General features: G+C 35.3%; 1 protein-coding gene across 14 annotated transcripts in view; it reads right to left on the reverse strand.

Annotated features, from left to right (window-relative positions):
- KCNMA1 (potassium calcium-activated channel subfamily M alpha 1) overlaps positions 1 to 24,173 on the reverse strand; it is a 410,464-nt gene that overhangs the window by 229,797 nt on the left and 156,494 nt on the right. For all 14 annotated transcript variants that reach the window (XM_031062173.1, XM_031062129.1, XM_031062158.1 and 11 more), the window contains exon 3: positions 3,451 to 3,512. In XM_031062173.1, coding sequence (XP_030918033.1) covers positions 3,451 to 3,512 — 62 coding nt within the window. The remainder of the gene's footprint in view (positions 1 to 3,450; positions 3,513 to 24,173) is intronic.

Raw genomic sequence — 24,173 nt, forward strand, 5'->3', positions numbered from 1 at the left:
TAACGAGTGTACTAAAGCAAACTTTATAAACATAATTAAAATACTTTTGCATGAGTAGATTTCACTATAAGCAGGAAGGTTTGAAACAAAGTTTAGTACACTAAGTCCTACTTACTTATCTCCTCAAATATGAAGATTGAAAGGCTACGTAAAATCTGTGCACACCCAAAATACTGGTAAATACATACTTGGGAGTACAGAACTATGAACTGCACAGGATGTCCTCAGCAAAATGATACAGCATAGCCCTAAACTGGTTACTTGAGGAAAAAAAAAATCAATCTTTTACTTTTCTAGGTCTTGCAAATTGAAAAGAAATAATACATTTGGAAAAACAAACTGTAACCTGAAACTATAATAAAATCAAAGCTCAAACTGAACTTTTTCTATGAACTGATTTCTGATCCTATTAGACTCATCTTCATTTTTTATATGTCAGGCCAATGAGATCCACTTAAAATTCAGATGTAGCATTGTTGATTTACAAATTAAATTAAAATTGCTGTTTCCTTGAAGAGCCATGAAACCGAGAAGACATCATCAAAAATGTTCTGCAGATTATTCCAGTTAATATGGAAAAGCTTAGGGACTTGTAATGAAAATGAGACTGGTATCTAAAACCACTTGAGTGCTTATGTTTACACAGACTTACTGAACTATTCAGATGAACTTCATACCTCAGACATGTCTGTAAAAGGGGTAACACAGACTACACAAATGAAAAAGATGTGAATTCCCCTGGGCAGTAACACTGTATCTGTAATAAATTTGAATTAATCATCCTCACGAGGCTTGCAGTATTTTTGTAGAAGATTTTGCTGAGCAAAATCAAATGTCTCTCAGAAGACAAAACACAGAAGCAGTAGGAAACAAGCAGGAAAGCCAAACACAGTACACTACCACAACTTAGCCTCAAATGTTCCCACAAGAGAATTCATAAGGACTTGAAACAAAGTGCTGCTTTGAGGGGGAAAAAAAAAAATTCTAGTAAGACTTTCCAAGAGAATTTGCTAATGACACTTTTCTCCTTGTGCTGTCACACAGGAAACTTCTCAAACAAAATATATAGATTTCCAATGCATCCTTCCTTCCTAATTTATTCCCATGCAGCAGCAAGAAACCAGCACGAATCCTCCAAAACAAGAAATCAGGCTTTTCATGTTACAATGTTTTGGTATGCAAGTTCTAGTATAGTATCTCTGACATGTTTCCAGCTAAATTGCTACTGAACAAGTAGACAAAATCACCTAGGTTGGAATCTTCAAGTCTAACTGTTAGCATAGGTAAGACAGACTTGCTTCACCCTAAATAATAAAGACAACAGCCAAAAAATGAACTCAAAGGCACCAGAGGAGATAGAAGAAGCACAAGAAAACTGTTTTCCTCGAGGGAATTACAATCCTTTCAAAAAGTCATCCACATACAAAATAATTTGACCAAATGCATGCACTTGCAGATCTTAAATACACATAACACTGTATTTGATTCTGCATTGCTGAAATGGGTGTCAGGTCAGTAGAATAAAATTAAGCAGAACTTTTCCCTTTGGGGATATATATGGGGTATTTCTAACATTAATTAATCCACTAAGCATTTACCAAAAAAAAAAACACCAAACAACTAAACCAAACAACCAAAAAAAAAAAAAAAACAACAAAAAACACCACAGAAAAGACCAAGATGCGTGTAGAACTAAAGAAGGGTAAGAGGGGAGAAAGGAGGAGAAACTGAAGAAAAAGTGTGCAAGTACATTATAGCACAGTATGCTAATGTCAGGTTCCTGAATTTAAACTGCAGCACGAGTTAAACGCTGACTGAAAAGCAAGAGAAATGCCCAGTTAAAACACTTGTTGATCAAGCAATCAATAAGCTGGTAGTAGTACATGGATTGGGTGGCCCAAAGAAAGCTCAAATCTCCCATGTTGTCAGCTTTGCTCTTCTTGAGGAAAACAATCAAAGACTCAAAAATGCAGTGCCAAAAATTCATCATATATTCCATTAGTTTCACAAAAAACAATTAACCTGACACATAGCTGTAGTTGATCTGATGTTGAAACATCAGTAAAAACAGGTTTTAATCTATTCCACATTTTTGACCTGGAAATATCAGGTATCTAGAAGCTTTGCCACTTTGCTTTAAAAAGTTTTGCAGAAGTCTTCAGAAAGGGACCACTTTACATACTTCAGTGGTGAGATATTAAGGAAAAATTGCTAGAATTAACAGAAACACTCATTGCAATGTTAAGAAGGAAAATCAATTGTCCTCACTTCAAGGGAGTTCAAGACAGAACTTGACTTTTCCCACCACATGGCTCCTCTCCAGAAAGAAAACCTCTGCTTTACTTATTTGCATTATACTTGACACATCTATGGCTTCAAACTCGCACAATACAGAGCTGGCATCCACATATCCAAGAACGTCTGCTGCCACCACCTTCCTAAATATCAGGACATACAGATGTCAAAAGTGGAATGTCTGATTTTCTGAGTCACAAAATGACTGTTTTAGAACATTACTACTACCATTACAGACAATAAGCAGGCTCACATGGACTGACTCTGGCGTACAATCTTAACAGCTGCAGTAACGGAAACCCTTAAACTAGCTCAGAGAAAGCATGAGCATGTCACCATAGAGCTTTAAATTGCTATTGATTCTTCAGAATATCACTCTCCTAAAAGAACTGTATTCGGGAAGAATATTTTTTTAAGTCCCTTTTTATTCATTTCTTCTGTGTTAGACTACCAGTCTGCCTGTTACACTGACAGTGCCCAGCTCGATGTGAACACAAGGGTGGAGTATGAACGGTATCAGAATATGGTCCCAGTTATCTCGTTTGTATCAAACCACCATCCAGCCTGATGAAACTTTCTACTGCCTGGCCAAAAGCACAACACTGTATGATAATATCAGAGTAAACCTAAAAAATACTGAGATGCTTTGCAGATCATTAGTAGTTCACCTTATCGTGGTAGAAACCTATCATGCTCAGAAACTGCAAATACAGAGATGCTCAGACTGTCTACGCAGAGGTTTTCAGAAGTGTTCTTGTCAGTCTCCCCAGATGCTTTTTTCGTCCTCCAAACAGCAATTTTCTGACAAATATTTTTAGCCTGTATTTCTTATCCTAGTCTTGATTTTGAAAGAAAGATTCTACACATGTGTAATGAATATAAAAACAGTAATTTTGCAATAGTATGTATAATCTCAATACACAAAAGTAGTTTTCCTCTCCATTCTACAGATCCAATGTGACTGTGTTCAATTTAGTTTATGTAATTTTTTTTTCCCCATTCTTGAGTTATTTTTGTAGAACCTTTGCTATTACAGAGCTCTTAGCACTCAGGTGATGAGACCAAGCACTGATTTGAAGTAGATGAATGGAGAAATTCAGAGATGTATAATTGCTGCAGGAAAGGAGAGAAAGGAAAATGTACTCAAATACTCACTTTGATGAATCTATGAAGTATATTACAAGAGCACCAATACTAAGAGCGAAGACTAAGACAACCTACAAAAGAAAAGAAAAGAGTAATTATTTAACAGCATTAACCATTTATTCTTTTACATACAAAAAAAAGGACAACAAAAATAAATCATAAGCTAGTTTAATTTCAGCTCTGATTTTCTTTAGAAAATTAGTCCTACTCGAGCTTCAAACATTATATATTATCATGGAATGCTCTCTTGCATTAAAAAGAGACAAAAAATCTGGCTTTACCAGACCTATTCTTTAAGATTGCTCATTGGTACATAAACCAAGAGTGACCAAACTTCCATTTATATACATGGCTGTGAAACCCGCAGGAAAAGTGTAAGAACCCACTCATGTCCATAGAGACTACAGTGAACTTTCAAACAGTTTAAAGCAAAACTTGATGCAGCACATCATGACAGTTATGACTTTTGTTGACAGTCTTAACATTTAAAGCTACAGATGAGTACTGGAATAAAAACATCTTGATTCAATACAGGCTTCAGACTTCTTTCTGAAGCTGCTGTATTATGAACAAGCCTGACTGAGGATCACAGTGCAAGGAGGGGACACACAAGGTTTTCATTCTATGTAGACTTTCTGAAACAGTGTAGACATTCCTCTGTTCCCACCTATCAACCAAGACAGCATCTGAAGCAAGGTATAATAACTATGACATAAGCAAACTCTGAAGTTCTGCATGGTCAATATCAAACATGTACATACCTTCCAATAAAATAGTCATTAATGTATGAATATTACATAATTGTAATATTAACTAATTGTTAAAATAACCATTCAACTGAAAGCTTAAATGATTTTTCCTTACTTTTATATCCTGCTGACCATAATATTTTTTACTTTGTGAATGTCTAAAAAAGAATATTTTGCCTGAGTACAAGTATCTGTTGTCTTGTCTGATGCATTATCACCTCAACCAGTGAGATCTGTCCATCAAATTCAAGAATCAAAGCATGAAATTCATTGAAACAACATTTTTACTACCTAAGTCTAATGTATGTGTTAACATCTAGAGTTTAAATCTTCTTTCATTGCGTACAGGTGTTGCAAGGGGAAATAAGCTATTAAATGCATATCAACTGGTAGTAGTCTCACCATCACAAGAAATTATAGTGGTGAATAGAACTTGTGGATGTTATCTGACAATATACCCCAAATTATGATTAGAAGCGATCCCAAGGCCCATTTTTCTCTGAATTAAGATAGTGGGAATCACATTATTATGCACACTCTGCCGTACCTGTTGGAATATTCCAAGCTAGATACAATCATGGTTTCAATCTGAATCAAATCTGCTCCATTATTTATTATCAATCCATTTCAAGGAAAGTCTGCATTTTTTAAAAAACAAAATTTTAAAGAGTGCTAAGTGTTCTGAGAACACAGAGCTTACAATTTTGGCAAAAATTTTGCTTTTTCCCAAACCAGTTTTAAACACAGCTATTCACTTTCAAATAATTTAAAGTCAAGTATTAGTGGTAATGTTTTACCCTGCATTCTGTGGAATCATTTCTATAGTAACAGCACCCTCAAAGCCACTATTAAATATAGGTATCTCTTAAAAAAAAAGAAAGAAAACGGCAATAAAAAAAACAATAAAAAGCAAACAATCTATAAATAACAGAAGAAAGAAAAGAAGAAAAAAACAACCATAAAAAAGCCACAGGACAAAAGATATTTACCCTACAGCAGGCATTTTGGGTTGCAGAATGCTGAGATGGCCACTTAATGCTGGAAATTAAATATTAAAAACTAAGATTGTAATCCATTTGGGACTCTATAAATACTCTTCTTATTCATTCAGGTTTCACAAAGCACACAAGGGCTTTGTAAAACTTTTATTTCCCTTTTCACATAGCAAGTCTTGAGTTACAACTTTCAGTCATTGCCTCCTACCCAAAGGATTCCTGTAGAGCAAACCCAGCAAAACACTGTATCAGCCTTGCATTTCAGTTATAGCCAATCTTTTGTTAATCATCACTCTGCTGCTACATAATGTCTTAAAGAACCACAGAAAGGGTATCAGAAGAGAATGGAACATTAAACTCCATTTCTTTTTCCTGCTAGCAGAGAAACATTTTCCTTTGCTAAGTGACAGAGAAGTTGAGCTGAAATTGAAATCAAGTGTGTGGGAAAAGCAGATCTTGAACCAATTAGGCTAAAGTTATACTTAAGTAAAAAAAACTAAAGAAATAGTTTGTATTTACAAACTTTTGTATGCTATATGATAATGTCTCAGATGTAAGTTTTTGTATTCCCATTTAAAGAGTGCAGTGTAACCTGGTTATTCAGACCCAGGATGACAATTACTGAGTTTGCTCTAGTGTTCCCTAGATTGCCAGGGGAGATAATATCTGGTTTAGAGACCTTGCTAGGCTAGAGGGGTGTCACAAACATAGACCCATTCCCCAAATTCACAGCAACTAAAATCTGAGGGAGGGAAAAGCACATATGTATGTGGATTACTGCCTTTCTTGTTAACTAGGCCATGGCAAGAAGTTCGCTTCCTTTGTTTATTATTTCAATGTGTTTGCCAAAACACTGCAATTGCTACACATCTATTATAACCCTCCTTTACAGAAGGAAAGAATCCTTTAATTTATAATAGCTCACTGTTTGTGTAAGATTGAGAAATGTGAACTCATTTGCTAACAGCTATACTGACTAAGCACTTACTGACAAATTAAAAATAAACACCAATCTGATTAAAGAGGGGGAAATACATGGAATAGGTGCTGCATATCTCTAAATCTTCCATAAAAAAAGGAACAGAAAAAATCCAGCCCCAAATTTAAACAAAAGTGTAGAATGCCCTTTTGAGGCAAGAGTCAGAGAAACTGCAGATAAAATCCATCTAAGGAAAACTAAAAATGTTTTGACCGATTCCAAGATGCTCTAGAAGAGCTTTGACTGCAGTCAAAATTTAGGCATCCATAATAGATACAAAAAGAAAAAAGAGAAATAAAAAAAGGGGAGTTTTAATAGGGGGTACCAGCATAATAATACTGCAGGCAAGCACCAAGCACTCTGAGAAACACTGTCTCAAATAAACTCAGGCCCCAGCCTATGTAACAAAGGCATAATCCAAGGGGTGGCACTGTTCCCCCTACAACTCCAAAACTGCATTATTGAAGAAAAAAAGGAAAGCAAGAAGGCTGGTTCACTAGACAGGAGGGCTACAGTTATTAATGAAGAGACTCTAGAGCAGGAACTTCAGACTCTCATACCTTGTAACACTTGAACATTCTGTGAAAGTTGAAACAGAACTCTTTGAAGTTTCAAAGGCAAATTCTTGCTTATACAAGATTAAATTATCCAAACATAATTAATACAAAATAGCATAGAACTCAAGAGGCAAAGCAGAAAATCAAAAAGGAATAATCATCTCTTTTTATTTTCCTCCAAAATTAAGTATTAAAATAGGAAGTATGCAGTGGGAAAAAAAAAAAAAAACCAAAACAAAACCAAAATCTTTCAGAAATCTGTAACCCCTAACACCACAGGGCATCAGAGAGTTCTTATTTTCTCTGACAACAATCTCTTCTGTACTGTTCTTCAAAAATGTTTCTTTCAAACTCTTATTCTATGGTTAAATTATTCTAGCCAAAGGCTACTGTAATCCTTAGAATACACTAGGCTTTTAGTTACTAATATTTTTTGAAATTTACTTGGTTTTCATTTCTACATTCACACAGTAAATTCTGTTAATAAGATACTCAGTTTTATAAACTATGATCTTAAAATAAAATTCCACTTGTTTTTATATTTATAATTAGTTATGGAGAACACTAATTAGTTCCTGTATACCTAAAGCTAAAACCTCAATGATCCGTTAAACTTTTGTTACACGAATGTTTGCACTACTAAAATGTGAATAGCCTGTTTTGATGTAACCTGGATGAAAATTCTCATACCTTAAATATAAACCCCAAATGTCCTTTAACCATCAAATAAGAAATCAATTGTAGTTCTTTTATAGACAGAATTTGCTTATCCAGATTTGTTAGGAAAGAAAACCATAAAAATCCAAGGACCCACCTGCTTCAAGTTACGTTTCAGGAGTTAGCAATTACTTCTAGCTTGGCAATCCCAGCATTACTTTGCAGACTCTAGGAGATGTACCCACATCTCTGCAATTTAACAAAAGTAAGACCTTCTTGACCATAGAAGATCCAGAGTATCTTCCCTAAAATTGCCAACTCTTAGTCACTGAGTTAACTTAATTGCTACCTCAGATACTTAATTGCTAACTCTTAGTTACTAAATCTTTGTTTTGAGCTTGAAGCAATTAAAACACTAAATCCAAACTTTGCAATTTTTATAGCCACATTAAAAACTCTTCAGGAACCCAGACTTGAAAATCTTTTACAAGATTTTACATGCAAGTCATTTCCCTTCAGTTTCATTTTATGATTTTGCTTTTTGTTTACCACTACTACACAAAAAGGAGTTAACTAAAAAGTTCATCAGCTATTAAATTTTACAGTAACTAATTTAGCCATCAGCACACAATAAAAACAGTACTGTAAATTTGGCAGCTTTACAAGATTTTTTGCTATATAAATTTTCCCCTCGAGCAAAGCTCATATAGGCTTACACTTTCCAAGACAAGTCTGAGTTTATCCAAAAGAGGAGGTGAAGGGGAGTGAGAAATGACTACCTGATAAAACAGTGGGCAGTAAATTCTCAGTAAACTTCTGTCAGAAAATTCATAGCAAGGATTTAATTTTAAAACCAAAAAGCATCAAAGTAGTCCAGCATGAGCTCTGATTGATGACCATGAGTAATCAGAATTCTTGGTTATTGTCCTTATTCCTACTATTCCTGTGATGTGTGACTTCAGTATATTACTTGACCTCTCCAGGCTCTCAATTCTGCCTCTTGCTTGCAGCTGGCAGGAATACACCATGTCAACTCATTAGGGCAACCACTCCCTTCACTACAGGTGTTTGCAGTGGATCTCACACAGCTGAGACCTCTCCTGAGGCCACAGCAATCACCAAGACCCCAAACAGGACATGGCATCAGCGGCAGCAACTGCCTATGACAGCAAAGGGGCTTTGTGTATTAAAGGGTTTTATTTAAGTAGAAAGGTGTCAGTAACTCTATGATAAACTTTTTGCCAATTTTTCTGGAACTATATTTTTGGTACCATTAAGTTATGACCCAGTATAATAAGGTATTAATTTATTACTAAAACTAAAATTCTGTGCTTATGGTAAATATATCTTTTAAAATACTGTTCATATGTAATGAATCTCTTTTTACAGACTTGAATAATATTGATAAGAAATACAGAAACAACATTATTTCTGGGACAGAAAACATATAAGAGCAAACAGAGAAGAGTTAACAAAAAAAAAATTTGCACATATTTAGTTTCCAAATATTGAATTTATGCATCAGAGCAGTAAAGAGGACCCTTATATACTTTTCCACACACAGTTCCAATCTGATTTGAGGAAAGATTTTTTAAAAGCATTTTTGCTGTCATCTGTTCTGTACATGCTTCAATATATGTTAGTATTTCAGCTTCATTTTGCTTTCTTGATACAGATTGGGGTTTTTCTCAACTTTCTACTGACATATTGACAATAAAATGAAAATTTCTGTTAAATCCATAATGTGAAAAGACTGAGATTTTCTAATTAGTGAAAAAACACAAGACAAAAATCCCATCTGTTAAAGGTGCTCTGGAGCTTGAAGTTAATTAGGTTTGCTGGGAGAGTGCCTGGCAATACGACCAATTAAAATACATGCAACTTTTCCAATTCAGTATCATTAGTCAAAAAAATAGCAGTACCTTCTATCAAAATGTGCGACTTTTTGAAGCTAAGTGGATGGCATTATATGTCTGTAAATATCTGCACATTTGAAGGGCTTTTCTGCTCACCAGCCTAAAAGGTTTTTCTTCCTGATTACCTAGCAGTCACCCAAATTAAGGTCAAATTCACTCTTTGTACACTGGTAGAAGAATAGCTCTCACAGATTTCCAGTGGGTGCGTGACTGGCTCTACAACCCCGCTGAGCAGAAGTGTTTTGTTGGTGACCATCACCCACCAACTACTGGGGATGTCAACGCTCCTCTTTCCAGGCTCGTCACTGTCCCACTGCAGATAAGGGCTGCCAATAAGCATACTTGTGTTAGGCATGTTGTTTTAGAGAAACCAGTGATGAACCGTCAACCAGATCCTGCAAAATGAAAACCAAACAGCTCAACTGCAGAATTGGGCAAAGGCCAAAGAACCCAGGGAAGAGTCCCCTGTCACACCCCGCACTGCACCAGAGCAGCACTCGTAATGGTGGCTGATAAAGGGGGTTTATCTCCACATGAAGAACTGGAACCAGATAACTTCAGCTCGAACTTTGTTCTAACAATACTTTGGCCAACCTCTGGCTAAACAAAGTGATCGAGGGGAGATGAAGCAGCAAGCTGCACTTTTTAGTATAGTGCCTACACAAAAAAAAAACTCCACCTGTGCATGGAACATCTTGGAAAACACAAAAGTGCACTAATTCCTGGACAGAATAAAAGACAAGATATTACCCCAAAATCACAATCATATTCTTTATAATTAATTTATAAACTAATCTAACTATATAATGGTGCAACATCTGGGAAATTGATCAACTTAAATCAAATAAATATATTTACCAGTAAAATGTAATGCAGCATTTTGCCAACACACCTCTGTATCTGGAATATTGCAATACAGAACTGAAAAATCAATAAACTATAAAAAAAGGGAAAATAGTGGAAAACATGGTCTTTTTGAATTAAGTGATTATCTATTTCTTAATTAGTATTTGTTCAAAAAATAAAAAACATTTAATAATAGTAATAAAAATTTAAAAAACATAAAACCAAACAAAACCACAAAAACTAATTTCCCAGTTCTTGTCCATACTCCTCATCATTTACCATTCACAGTTTTGTAAGTGACAACAAAATAGGAGAGCATCCAAGAAACAGTCAAAGAAAATACAAAACAGAAAACAAAGAATAGTGGTAAAAATAGCAGAAAAGAATAATACATTAGAGCAAACAAAATGCTGTGTCTTTAAAATGCTAAAATCAGAAAGACGTCTCTGAAGTAAAGGGTTTGAGGTAAGGAAACCACTCAAACAAGTTCTCAAGAAAAAAAAGCAGTGCAAAATGTGGACCTTCTGAGAATTTAGGCCTCTTCCTCCAATTCACAGTGCATTTGTACAATATTATACATATTAACAGTACTGTTAAAGGGAGTTCAAGCTTTACTGCCATGCCATAAGAAACTACTGAGAGGAAGTACATTTCTTTGTGAACGCAGCACTTTAAGGATGAAATTTAATGAAATTATTTACCTTATACATTTAAAATTGATACTAGATTGTATGGCAGACAAAAGGAATCCTCACATTCCTCAGTTATTTTGACATTAGTCTGACATGCAACCTACAGAACAGACAGTCATGCCACTAAATGCTCAAAGAAGAAATTGAGAAGGAGGTTACTCCTCCTTACTAAGCTTTTATAATTGAATAAATTGGTAAATTTTCAGATTTTGTGTTACTCAGATTTTCTGCTACTATTTCTCAATTTTCAAATAGCAGAACTCCACAAACACAGAAACAAGTAACCTCCCATTTGAACTGTTTAGGTTCTTAGTCACCAGAACTCACACATACAGCAAAGCTAGATACAGCTGTGCACGTATTTGAAAAACTGCAAGCTCTTGGCTTCAGTACAGCCTAGTAAATTTTCATTCAAGAAAAAGACTGAATCAAGAATGCTGAAATCATTCAGCATACGACAGAGCATTTGAATGCTTGTCAAAGAATGTACTTTAAAACATTATGAAAACAAGACAGAAGGGAAAAGACTCACTGCTAAACGCATCTGACAGGCTGCAAAAGGGGTTTGCAGTACTAACATCACAGCTCTCATCCTCCATGTACCATTACCTAATGTGGGTTTTCTCTTAAACCTTTCGTAATATAATGTAATAAATGTAATTTAGCACTTCCATTTCCAGACCAAATACAGAGTATAACAATTTCTGATACTTCCAAATATGTTGGTCAACTTTTACTGTAAGTCTACAAAAATCCATAACTGTTTCATAGACTTCTAAAGGGAGGTAGCCATCAACATGACTTTTTTAATAAGGACCACTAAATCTCCAGCCATTCACGTGAGGATTTTCAGGAGCTCACTGCTCCTCAAGTCATGTTCTCTGCTCAGCAATTTGGCACAGCTTAATGTCAACAATATTAGAAGCTTTCTGTGACAATTAGCAGGGATATCAAACACAGGACCATCAATGAGGAAAACGATCGAAAAGAAACTATGTGATGTAGGAAGGGGGGAAAGTTGGCGATAGACCTAAAGACCACAGTATTTCTGAAAGTCACCTTTTTAAGCATCTTTTTCCTCTTTTTTCCCTGCCATTGTTTGTCCTTCAGTCATTTTGCCAAATTTGATAGCTTTGACTGATAGCTACAGGAAAATCTCTCTCATACCAATCTGCTTTGAAGATGAAAAAATTGACTTTTTATCATTATGAATAAATCTAAGCCTACTTAATCATCCAGCTATACATGAGAATTCATGAATACAAAAAGCTGCCTTTAATTAGTGTACAAAAGAAAACTATAGAGAGCAAGTCTGAGGATTGTAAATTGTAGCACTCACTAAATTTTAGTCATTTTAGTAATTTAGTCTGAAGGAGTCTGATAGTTCTAAACAAAGGCATAAACCTCAATAGTTTTACAGAGGCTATGTCAAAACATAATTCTTATCAGACCTCTCAATTTCCAACAGCAACAAAAAAAGAGACAATGTGAGCTCTTCTGGTTTTTAGACTAATTTGAACCGAAAAGCCTGCCAATTAATTATTTGATACAGTCATTGATCATGAGATGTGAGTTCTCCACATAATTAGAAAATAAAATTTAGCAATTTTAAGGGAGCGGCTAAACCTAAAGAAGACTGTTCAGGGTTGTGATCTTGGTTTATGGGTAAGCATTCACTCACAGTAAGAAAGCCATTTTCAGTGGGCTTTGGAATAACATGGAACAAATGTTCATACAGTTGTTTCTGCAACGTGAAAAATCATGAATGCATATTTTCCTTTTATCTTAGGTAAAATCTGCATAAGCATAGTTATATGAGACTATAGGTCAAATCTTAATTCACAAGACTGCACTGATATGCAGACCTTGATATTTCAGAGAAAGACAAGGAGGCCTTTGATGCCCTCAATTACAGGCACTGATGATTTCCATACTGTAATTGTCAAGGTGATGGCATGTTGTGAATATTGTTAATCTGGAATTATGATTCAACATTATCTACCAAATGATAGGAAATTTACATGAGGTATGAAATTAAATCAGTGATTTACAACTATCACTAAAGACCAATGCAGAAAACAAATGATGCAGCAAGCAAAAGTAAAAGCTATTTTACACAACAAACCTTTTCTTGCAGTGGATGTTTTTTCTCAGTGGTAGGATGGAAAGACTACTTTCTCTGTTAGGATGCAAAGACTGATTTATTCAGCCAACCTGCTCCCTGCATTTTCTGTTTTGCTATGTAGTTATAATTTTAAAACTGAAAGCTTTATTGTGAGCCTTTCTCTATGTGGCCAGAGGCTTGCAGAATCACAGCCTTATATAGTACCCTTACTTTTAAAAAAATACAGCAGTGACCACTAAATAATGCCTTGAAACCAACTGTTACTCAGCGGACTTCCTCTATTGCTAGTGACAATATCATCAGGTCCTTTAAGTTTCACCCTCTGGTGTCATGGCTTTTGTTATTCTTTTTATAAAACATGAAGAGTTTAATTTTAAAAAACACCAACAAACAATGTTCTCAAAGTCCTCCTCTCCTCTGGGCCCACAGTCTTCGCATCTTTATCTGGCTTTGCTAGCCTATAGTATTTTGATGTTCACTCTCTAGTCTCCTGGTGTATACACAAACTAAAGTGAAAAATGTACATAACTGAAGTGCACTGCTATTCCTTTTTCACAGCAAAAAAGAGAAACTGTTATTAGTCTGATCTCAGAGCAAAGTGTTCTCAGTACATGAACAGCATTTGCTCATGTTGACATAGACTGAAAGTATGAGGATTTTACCATCTTAGTTTCATTTATTCTGTATTTGTTCACATGCACAAAATACTGTCTCTAGCACACTGATGAAAAGCCCATACTTTCATCTTTTTTTACAATAAAAAACATTTTAGTGGACAAAAGCTCCTGCCTTCAATTCAAGCTCCTGAAGCTTCTTCACTGTGATGCAGAACTCAAAGGAGACTCTGAAATATTACTTTCAAGAACACTCTGAAATAGTAGTGGAAACCACAAGAATTGATGGATTTTTGCATATTTTAAGCTCAGACTGTCCATGGGAGTTTAGGATCTCCATTGCTATAAAACTCCCTAGGGTTTGCATGACCTGGTTGTGGTAGCAGGGCAGGGGGGCTGCAGGGGGGAATTCTGAGAAGCTGCTGGAGGTTTCCCTACGCTCAGCACTGCTGTTGCTAAGGCTGAGCCCATCAGTGATGGTGGGGGCTCTGTGGAGGCTGTGTCAGGGAAAGGGCAGGAAGCAAAGCACAGACAGACCTAAACAAGAAGGAAAATAATATACACAGCATACACATTCACTTCTATTGAACTCTAAAAGCGCGCATATTAAATTCACCTGTTGATAGCATGCACATTTTCTTCACACTATCTCTTTCACACCATGTGGACTGACATAGTTGAAAAGTAGGCCATGCAAGTTTTGCATGAATACTGTAGTTCAAAAATTGTTCTGGCAAATTGCTCAAAGAGCCAGGTTTTTCTCTGCTAGTTCTTGTGCAGGAAGATGTGTTTTGAATCTGGGACCTATATGTCTGAACTTCTATTGGAAGACCACAATTAAGATTGATTGTATGAAAACTGAACCTGTTCTGAAAACATACAAACATTTTTAAAAAATAGTAGCTTCCTAGTTATTTTGAATTCTTCTGCTCATCGTATGTGTGAGTAAAATTCACTTCAAAGTCCTACTTTGAGTCATGAACTTAAGAGAACCTGGATTGTCTTTTTTCCTGCACCAAATCAAACTCAATTTGAACCAACAACTGACACTCAGCCATCTTCATTATCCTATTTTTCACTGTGATGACGAATTCAAGCTCTTTAATGATCTATCACAGCTAATATGCATTAGTCAGCGTTTAATGTCACTGCAATAAAGTTGCCTAAACCATGAACTTAAGAGCTCCTTTAGTTGCAATTTCATGGACTGAGTTTTATAATACATCCACATGTTTGAGGTTTTTTCACCATATAGAAGCAACTTACCATTTAAAACCAATCAGTCAAAACAAATACTTATTAATCAAAAACCTTCTTTTTTTCAGCTAAATTATATTGCATTTTTTCATTGATTATTGTATGGGTTTCTTGAGTTTTATATGATTTCTTGGATTTCTAATTTGGTAAGGCCTGTAGAGCTGAATAATATGACAATATTAAATATAAGACAGATACAGTCAATGTTTTAAATTTGAATGTCAAATATTATGGAAATCAGTGTCAAAATAAGACGCTGAGATATCTTAACAGATTAAGCTCTGGTACACTCGGCCTAACTGGTATACACAGAGAGCAAAAAATGACATTTAACAACACTTGTAACAATTGAAAAATGAATAAAAAGTATTTCCCTTTGTACGCTATTTTTTTCCATTTAGGAATAAAGACAACTTATTGGCATCATTCAGTTCTGAAAGCTTACTTAAACCTCAGTTAAAGGCAAATTTTACAACAGGAAAGTATTGTGCCTTTGCATTCATCAATTTGATAAACTGTTCCATGCAGTAAGTTTTTCTTTTAAAACCTACTTTTGGCACAACCAAAGTTATGTAACCTGTATGAATTTTTCTGTATTATTTGGAATAAAAAAGAATGTCAAAGTGTTATTTCAACCATTTCAAAAATATCTTTGAAATTTTCTTTTATTTCAGAAACTTTTTGTATTCTAACAGATAAATGTTACTTGATGAGTAATTATTTACTGCAAAAAAAAAAATAGTATCAAATGCAACTTTAATTGTACCAGCTTGTCAGACATCACAAACTGCCTGACATCTATTTCCACCAGTCTCATTATTCTTTTACTGTTTCTACTTTGCTTCCAAGTGAAACTGATTATTACTGCTAAAGTATTACCCATATGGAAATATATCATCTCAGGGGCCTTGCTGATTTACTATCAACAACTAATTTCCTTGGTGAGTTTCCACTTTGCAAAGGCACTCATTAAAATTCACAGGTTTAAGTGTTTAGTTTGTTCTCCTAACAAACACTGCAAAGTGCTGTTGGGAGAAGAAAAATAAATACACCTTCCAAAGTATCTTATGAATAAGTAACAAAACAGAAAGTACATTATCAGGTTTGACTCATTGGTCTTAGCTGCAATATGATGTCACAGCATAACAAGGTAATTAATGTATAATTAGTAACATCAGTAACAAAAGGATCACTTTGCATTATGTGAACAAAACCGTATCTCTTCTGCCTCAGTGTATGCCTTTTATCTACTCTGCAGAGCTGCCACAGGGGCAAAGAGAAACTAATTTTGTTTGACTTCATGATTTTTGGAGTGACATTGAAGTTGCAAATCCTCTGATACATCCAACTTGAATTTATATTCAACAGCCAATTGTATTCTAATGTAATGTCCCTGTCAAGCAGTATCTAACTTCAGTATACACTATCAAATATCTTCCAAACATTTATTAAACTTTTAAAAGCAAGAGATGTACAGAAATTTACCTCATACCAACATAATTAACTTTTAGCAACCTTTTTTGTTCTGTTAAATTACATTCCACAAACTAAAGGGAAGGGGCAGCCATTCTCTTTTTTCTCCTCCATTTGTACATTTCTTATCAGCTCCTGTTCTTCTTTCTTTCATTGACTTACATTCACAAACACAGAATCACAGAATAATAAAGCTGGAAGAGACCTCTAAGATCATAGAGTCCAACCTATGCCCTAACACATCAACTGACACGTCCAGTCTTTTTCTAAACACATCCAGAGATGGTGATTCCACCACCTCCCTGCAAAGAGCATTCCAGTACTTTATTATTCTTTCGGTGAAAAACTTTTTCTTAATATCCAACCTATACCTTCCCTGACATAGCTTGAGACTGTGTCCTCTGGTTCTGTCAGTTGCTGGCGGGTGGAAGAGACCAAAACCCCCACCTGTCTACAGCCTCCCTTCAGGAAGTTGTAGAGAGTAATAAGGTCACCTCTAAGCCTCCTCTTCTCCAGGCTAAACAACTCCAGTTCCTTCAAACATTCCTCATAAACAATTTTTCCACACGCATTTTCTCCTTCTTGAAAGATGTTCTTTAGATTTTTAGTTAACAAGATTTTGTGGTCCATGTATATAGATCACCCTAAACAGGTTTGCCTTTGGCATGCCAAAGGGCAGGGTCTGACTGCAGTGTGGAGATTGTCAGTGGGCTGTCCCTGCCTCCCCAGGCTGTTAACTGGCCCGAACTGCTCCTTGGCAAACCTGCTTGTCCTGCAGCTTTTTTAATCTCCGTGCAGGGCTGGCTGAACATACAGCACACATATTGCATAATACTGGGCATTACACATTTATTCAAAGTAGTGGAGGATAATTTCATTGAACATACAATAAAAAGCAAACTTTACATGAAAAAAGGAGAGGGTGTTTCCATTAACTACAAAAGGTAAAACAGGCTGTGGACTTTGACAGATACTTGTTTTGCAAGACATTAAAGTCCAGACTAGTTTAAGACTTAGAAGACAAAACTGTATTTTGATTTTAACCGATCTGATAACCATGTTCTCTACTGCTTAAGATGGATATATACATTCATAGAAGCTCTCAGTTCTCACAAAACCCTGGGGGAAGATTATCACTAATAAAGCCTGGCACTTGGTATGCGCTAATATTCAGCTGTACCCAGTAGAATAGCTCTGAAAAAAGATTTCCCTCAAAATAATTTTATTCCTAGAAAATATTTAATTTCCTAAACAAACTTCAGCTAGGTATCAACCACACTTTTTCCTCCAGTTTCAGTAAGCATACTGCTCTGGAAGATTTTGATCTCTACTGCGTCTAGACCCACAGCAAAGTGTGACTTGAATTTTTGAATACACCACTGGCAAATAAATGTGGTGATAGATACAGAATCCAGTCTTGTAAAAATAACCTAAGTAGGAGCCATCATTTTCAGGATATGTCAATAAACCAGACCATATCCAAGGCCACATCCAAGACAACTTCATAGAGTAAAGCTATATGAAGCTATATGAAGATCAGTAGCTCCATGGCAACATCGTACACAACACACAAACTTCCCAAGAAACCAGATAAATAATCAGATATCAAATGTATAGTAAGCTCCATCTGCCTTTTCTTTATTGCCAGAAGCACCTCATTTGCTTTTCACAGAACTAGGTTTGATACCCCAGTACTACCAATTATACTTTAAAGAACAAAGCTGATTCATTCTGTCTTGAAAATAACATCTGTGCTGGGTTAATGAACGTGTATCAGAGATGAACAAGTAGCACTCTCCTGGTGTTTTCCAAACTGAGTAATGGCAACGTGGGAGTTTACTGGGTAAACTAAAGGCAACAAGCATTACTCAGCTGCTGAGGTCTGTCACCCTTCTCATGAAATACTACTTTTACATATAAAATTTCTCATTGAAACAGAGCTATTTGGAAGATTGTGTATGAAGATTGAATGGGGACAGGTGTGCATGTTGCTTTTTTCAATGCAAACATGCACAAAGTTCACACAAACTCTACTCAGCCAATGTGAACATCCCACATGATATTCCCTGCAAACCTGTACAGTTTTGGCACTTGAAACATATGAAAGAAAGGAAGAATTATGAACAATATAGCTGTGATACTAAGAAATAGCTATTTTAGAAAAAATTTTAAAATGCTACAGTATTTAAGATTAGCATGCCCTGATAGATATCCACACTTCTAAGCACTGTATCGTGAATATGTCTCCCAGATCCCAGTTCTAGTCACACACTTTAGCATTTCTCTGCATTGAAGGGTTTTTTTCATCTATGAATGGAAACTCACAAATTTATTTGCAGGTCTCCTTGATTAACATCACTTTGACTCCAATTTAAATCTGGTTTGGTAATTCATTAACTGCTTTTACAAGGAGGTGTGGACATTCTGGTTCAATAACTTTCAGAGCAGCAAGAGAACAATTTTCATTCTAGAAATGATAATACATTTGATGGCATTCAGTTTGTGTGAGTCACACCTTCCTTTATTATTTCCCCATTTTCAATCTCACCTCTTTAAAATAATTTTCTGTTCATTAAAATATTCATATCAATGGCATGCCACGAAAATTTATTATTTGATATTTATATTGAGTTTAAGATATTTAAAAAAACCCCAATTTTTAAACTGTAAAAATATTTCATATTTTCATATAGAGCAAAGAAAGACATACTCAGAATCAGACCTAATTGTGATTTACTAAGAAATTATCTAGCTAATGAGATTAACAAAGGGATTTACAGGCTTTCACTTACACAACAAAGATTGACAGTACACAAAGTTACAGGACATTACTTGTTCAACACAATATTTTAACACATTCTTCATCTTCTCTGCTTACACCAGAAATACTACTTTTTCCTTTGCTAAAACTTTTGAGACGGTAAAGAGGATGAGGATTGTCTCCTTTGAGAATCCTTTCTCTCATGTATCAAGAGAAGTGTGTAATCACATATCCTAAGTTCAGTTGCTAAGTTTATGGGTGCTTTTAATGAATTTCAATTTATGGGTCACAGAAGAACAAGAAAAAAACCCAACTTCCAATATAATAAAATACTACACATTTCAAATATATTTTAAAAACATGTAAAACTTATTTGTACCTACATTTCAAGAAAAAATGAATTCTTGCAGGCTATTACAGAACGGTGAAACCAAATTGAATTTCTGAGCCTTTGTTCTTCCCCATTACTGTTTTTTTTTGCTGTTGAGGTTCAGCTAATTAAAACCTTGCTTACTTTAAATGAGGGGAAGCTTGTGTTTTTGTTCCTTTTTTAGAGGAGTGGTAGAATCCTTCTACAAGTTTTAAAAGTGTGCCCCAATGGAAAATATGATGTTGATTCTGTGTTCACCTTAATTGGCATCTCTTTTCTCCTTTGTTCATTCTACAAAATCCCTTGTGTTTTTTTCCACTCACCCTGCTATGTTTCTGACCATTGTTTTTTGCTCTGCTTCAAACCCACACTCCATCTCCTGCCAAGGGAATTTTAAGTCATTAATCGCTGTCAGATTTCCACACTCACAACATTTCACCAAATTCAACAACTCATTCATCCATATTACAAAAAAAAACGAAGGAAAAAAATAGAACTACTTGAGAATAATGGAGAGTGCTAGCTTTCTAGAGTTTGATAATTTTGCTTAGTACATAAATATACTGAAGGGATAAACATGCATTAATCAGGATTGAAATTACCATCTAATCACTTTTTTTTTCTACTGTAGCTCTTTAGACATTTGCATTAATAGAATCAGAATGCATACAAGAAGAATGACCCAGTAGTGATCATGCACTTGCTACATTGTTCTTACTTTTCAAACATACAGTAATTGTTTGAAATGCAGAATTTCACCAAAAAACTGAATACCACCCTAACATGTCCATTGCCTGTCATTAGGAAAAAGGCTACCATAAGAGGCCAGTGCAACAGGAACAGCTCTCCTGGAGAAATTATGGAATCCCTGTCCTTGAAGGCTTTCAAGACGCAGTCAAATAAAACCAGAGCTGATCTCATCTCTTTGGTAGTTTACTCCTGCAAGGATTCATTCTGCAAAAGTTTTAGAAAGTTCTCTCAGCTATGTGTTAAAATAATCTGTTGTGGAGTCCCTAAGTGGAGGGGAATGAGCAGCCCACAATCACAAAATCATAGAATACACTGAGTTGGAAGGGACCCATCAGGATCACCAAGTCCAACTCCTGACCCTGCACAGGACATCCCAAGAATGACACTCTATGCCCAAGAGCATTATACAAGTTCACCTGAAGAGTAAATAAAGTTTATAACTACTATGACATTGCCGAATTTTACAAAATTCTAAAATAAGAAGACATAATAAACCAAATTGCATAGTCAGGTGACTGCAGAATACTCTTAAATATGTTTATGAGAAAAAAAAAGTTAAAAAACAAAAAATAAATTAACTACTTCAAAAAAATAAACCAAGCATATATTTAACATAAATTTGAAATTCAAGACGAAGAAAATGATCAGTAGGATGAAGTAGAAACTGAGGTGACCAGAACGCAAAAAAAAAGTACAAGTTCAGATAAACTACTAAATGAAACAAGGATATAATAGTTGAAAATTAAGATTTTGGAAGTTTTTCTGAAGTATTTTATAATATCCCTTTCAAGGTCATTATAGTAATGTGGGCAGTTTGCTATGTGCAAAGTGCCTGATGTTGCTTCACATAGAAATGTCCCCTTAAAATCAATGGTTTTGGTAGTTAAAAATTATCACAAACATAAGGCTATTTTAATTTCTATTTTAATTCTAAACAGCTTTTTTAGCTGGAGGCCATAAGGTCATGGTTAAATTTCTTATAAACAGACCTGGACCAAAATAAACTGAGATTAAGCAGGGTCTTAAAGAGTTACAATTAAAGCATTATCTGCAGAGGATTACAGTAGACAAGCAGTCTTGTTTCATGCCAAACTATGACCTTTGTCTTACACAAATGTCACATTAATTTAGGAAAGGTATCTGTACAAGAATGGCACTCTCTCAACCAGTTTTTTCTAAAGCATATGGATTGGCACATTTGATTTCCTTCAGTAAGACCCACATACAGTAGGGACCTATATTATGAAACTTTGCAATGTTCCATTCCACTGAATGGAAAGCAAGACTAAAACTCAGGACTGTACTTTCCCTTTAATGCATATGCAACTTCTGACATTACTAATGGAGCCTAATTATACTCATTAGTCCTATTCAACACTTCCTTTTCAAATTATTAATTGCAATAGGCCTCATGCTTTAGTGCAGCATGAAACGAAGCCCACACCAAAGAAAACAATCACCTTCTCTCCACACTATTAGATTTTTTTGTTCATCTTCTAGCTTTGCTTTTTATTAAGAGGTTGGAGGATGGGATCTAAAGAAATCATAAAACAGATTTAAATGCAATAATGTTTACCTAAATTTAGTAGTTTTGCTACCTCTTTGTTGCCTGTTGAATCCTGGTAAATGGAGTTGGGAGAAAAAGAAAATTTGCTATGGATTAACTGCATGAATTTAGAGCGTCAGTCTTCTGATGGAAACAGACACAGAAGAGAAGTTGCATAATCACCTTGTTTCTAAACAAGTTAATTTACCATGAAAAGGTGCAGAAAAATAAACCCTTTGATGGCTAGGAAGTTAAATAGGGCACAGGGATAAATAAATTATAATGCTAAGTACTGGGAAGACATGGAAGAAGAGACAAAAATTATGTGAAATTACCAGACTTCAGCCACGCTACAGATCCCTGACTGTACTATAGAAAGAAAAGCTACTACCGCTAAGAAGTCACTTTGAACATTTTTTTTTAATAAGGCTGTTGAGAACTTATAAATTTAAATAGAGAGCAAAACATTTTTTCCTTTGTAGGCTCTTCTGCTTTATATTAATGAGGCCAAAGCATTAAAAATACTTGCAAATATACCAACCACAACTAGGGCCTGAGCATTCCATGGCTTTCTAGCATCATTTGTTTCTGAACAAGGATCCAAAATCTGAACTTTGATTTGCTTAACTATCATTGCTTTTACTCTGGAAAGATGAATTAGTGTAGCATTATCTAACTTACAAAATGAAACAACAGCTTAGATAAACGCAAGCTGTCAGAACTATCTTGGAGCTTCTAAATACTTCTATTCCATAGATATAGGATTCTGTAGGTGGGGTTTTTTTAAATGAGAAGTCAGTAATGCCTATTATCCTGAAGCCAAGTTCACCAACATTTTTTCCTGTTTCTTCTCTCTGTTTCATCCTACTCAAACTTGGCAATAATTATACACTAGTCCATATTTCTGGTATTAGTCTTTACAGGCGAGCAGGAGGTTATCAAGGAGATAGAAATGACAAGAGGAGCTGAAGGAATCATCTATCTAAAATAATAAATTTATGTATTCATGAAATGTTGTGGTCGCTCAAGCACAAAGACAGAAAGTGGATTAACAGAATGTGACAGTCAATTCTCTCCTCTTCCTCTAGGTTCTAAGTGGAGATCAGGAATACCACTGCCAGAACTGAGGAATAGCAGAATGATGAGCAGAGCTGAGAGTCAGTGAAAGTCTAGTCTGAAACTATTTTCATGTATGCATTTCTATTACACTAATTGCACACACTGTGGAGGACACTATATCACAGCAAAATAAGCTGAAATAAATAGAGACATTAGCGGTCATGGAGCAAATTCACCTTGTACAACTGAGTTGCTATTTGTACATTGTAACATCATAGAATGTATTTGGCAAGTCAACAATTTAATACAGCTAAAAAGGAAAATGTATAATCATTCAACAGCCTTTTACCAACTTGAGTTCTGTCCAACTGCAAACACTTTTATAGGAAACACTTTATAGGCTTGTTAAAGCTTGTGCTGCAATGCCATGGTCATGGTAAATCAGCCAAATAAAGGGTGCCCATTTGCAAAACCCAAAGGTGGCATAAGCAGAAGCATTTTCACTAACACCAGTTCTACTTCGCCTACTTTCACTGCAGTACTTGGGGCTTGAGTCCAAAGCTTTAGGAATCTTGTATAATTAAGTGCTGTAACAACATTTTGGTAAGTTACCAGCATATTCTACCATTAAATAGCAAGCAGTGTTTTGAGTACCCATTTATCTTCTTGCAGCTCCAGGGACACCACAGTAAATGTGTTCTAAGCAAGACTGTGCTCCATATATTACACATCTGCGTCAACACCAATGGCACATTTGTTTCTGGCACTGTCAGGTGGACTTCCCAACAAGACTTCTGCAGATTGCCTGAGCTTAGAACATTACTAGAAAATAATTTTTATTATTAGTATTGGTAATTTATATTATTAGTACAGTGCATATATTTTTTGTAATAATGTTATGATATAAAACTAATACTTTGCTTAGTACTGTGACAGGTTCAAGTTTGAAAAACAACATACAGACTTGCAAAATGTTTGAAAAGCAGCTTGGTGTGAGAGCTTTCTCAAGGAGTTTTCACAAATGGTAGTTGATTCTCAGTCCTGCTTCAGGAATGGGACTTAAAGCAATATGACCATATCATCTGAGCAGCTGAATACAAACACCTCCTTTATCTCTTAATTTTTTTGCAGACTCAGATAATCTTAGCCTTCAGAGAAACAGAAAACTCATACAATTAATCTCAGCAGGATGGTTGCTTTGAAAATTAATTGAGTAAAAAGTACCCATCACTATAATTAGCCTGAAAGAAAAAAAAAAAGAAAGTAATGCCTAATTCTAATTCTATAACCTGATTCCATTAAAATAACAAAATGCATTTTGGGGGGTAGGGATGAATGATGTCCTGATTGCTGAGGGCATGGCCCTGCCTGCCCCTCTCCCTTTCC

The sequence above is a fragment of the Geospiza fortis genome, unplaced genomic scaffold, assembly GCF_000277835.1.
Source record: "Geospiza fortis unplaced genomic scaffold, GeoFor_1.0 scaffold130, whole genome shotgun sequence".
Taxonomy (NCBI): Eukaryota; Metazoa; Chordata; class Aves; order Passeriformes; family Thraupidae; genus Geospiza; species Geospiza fortis.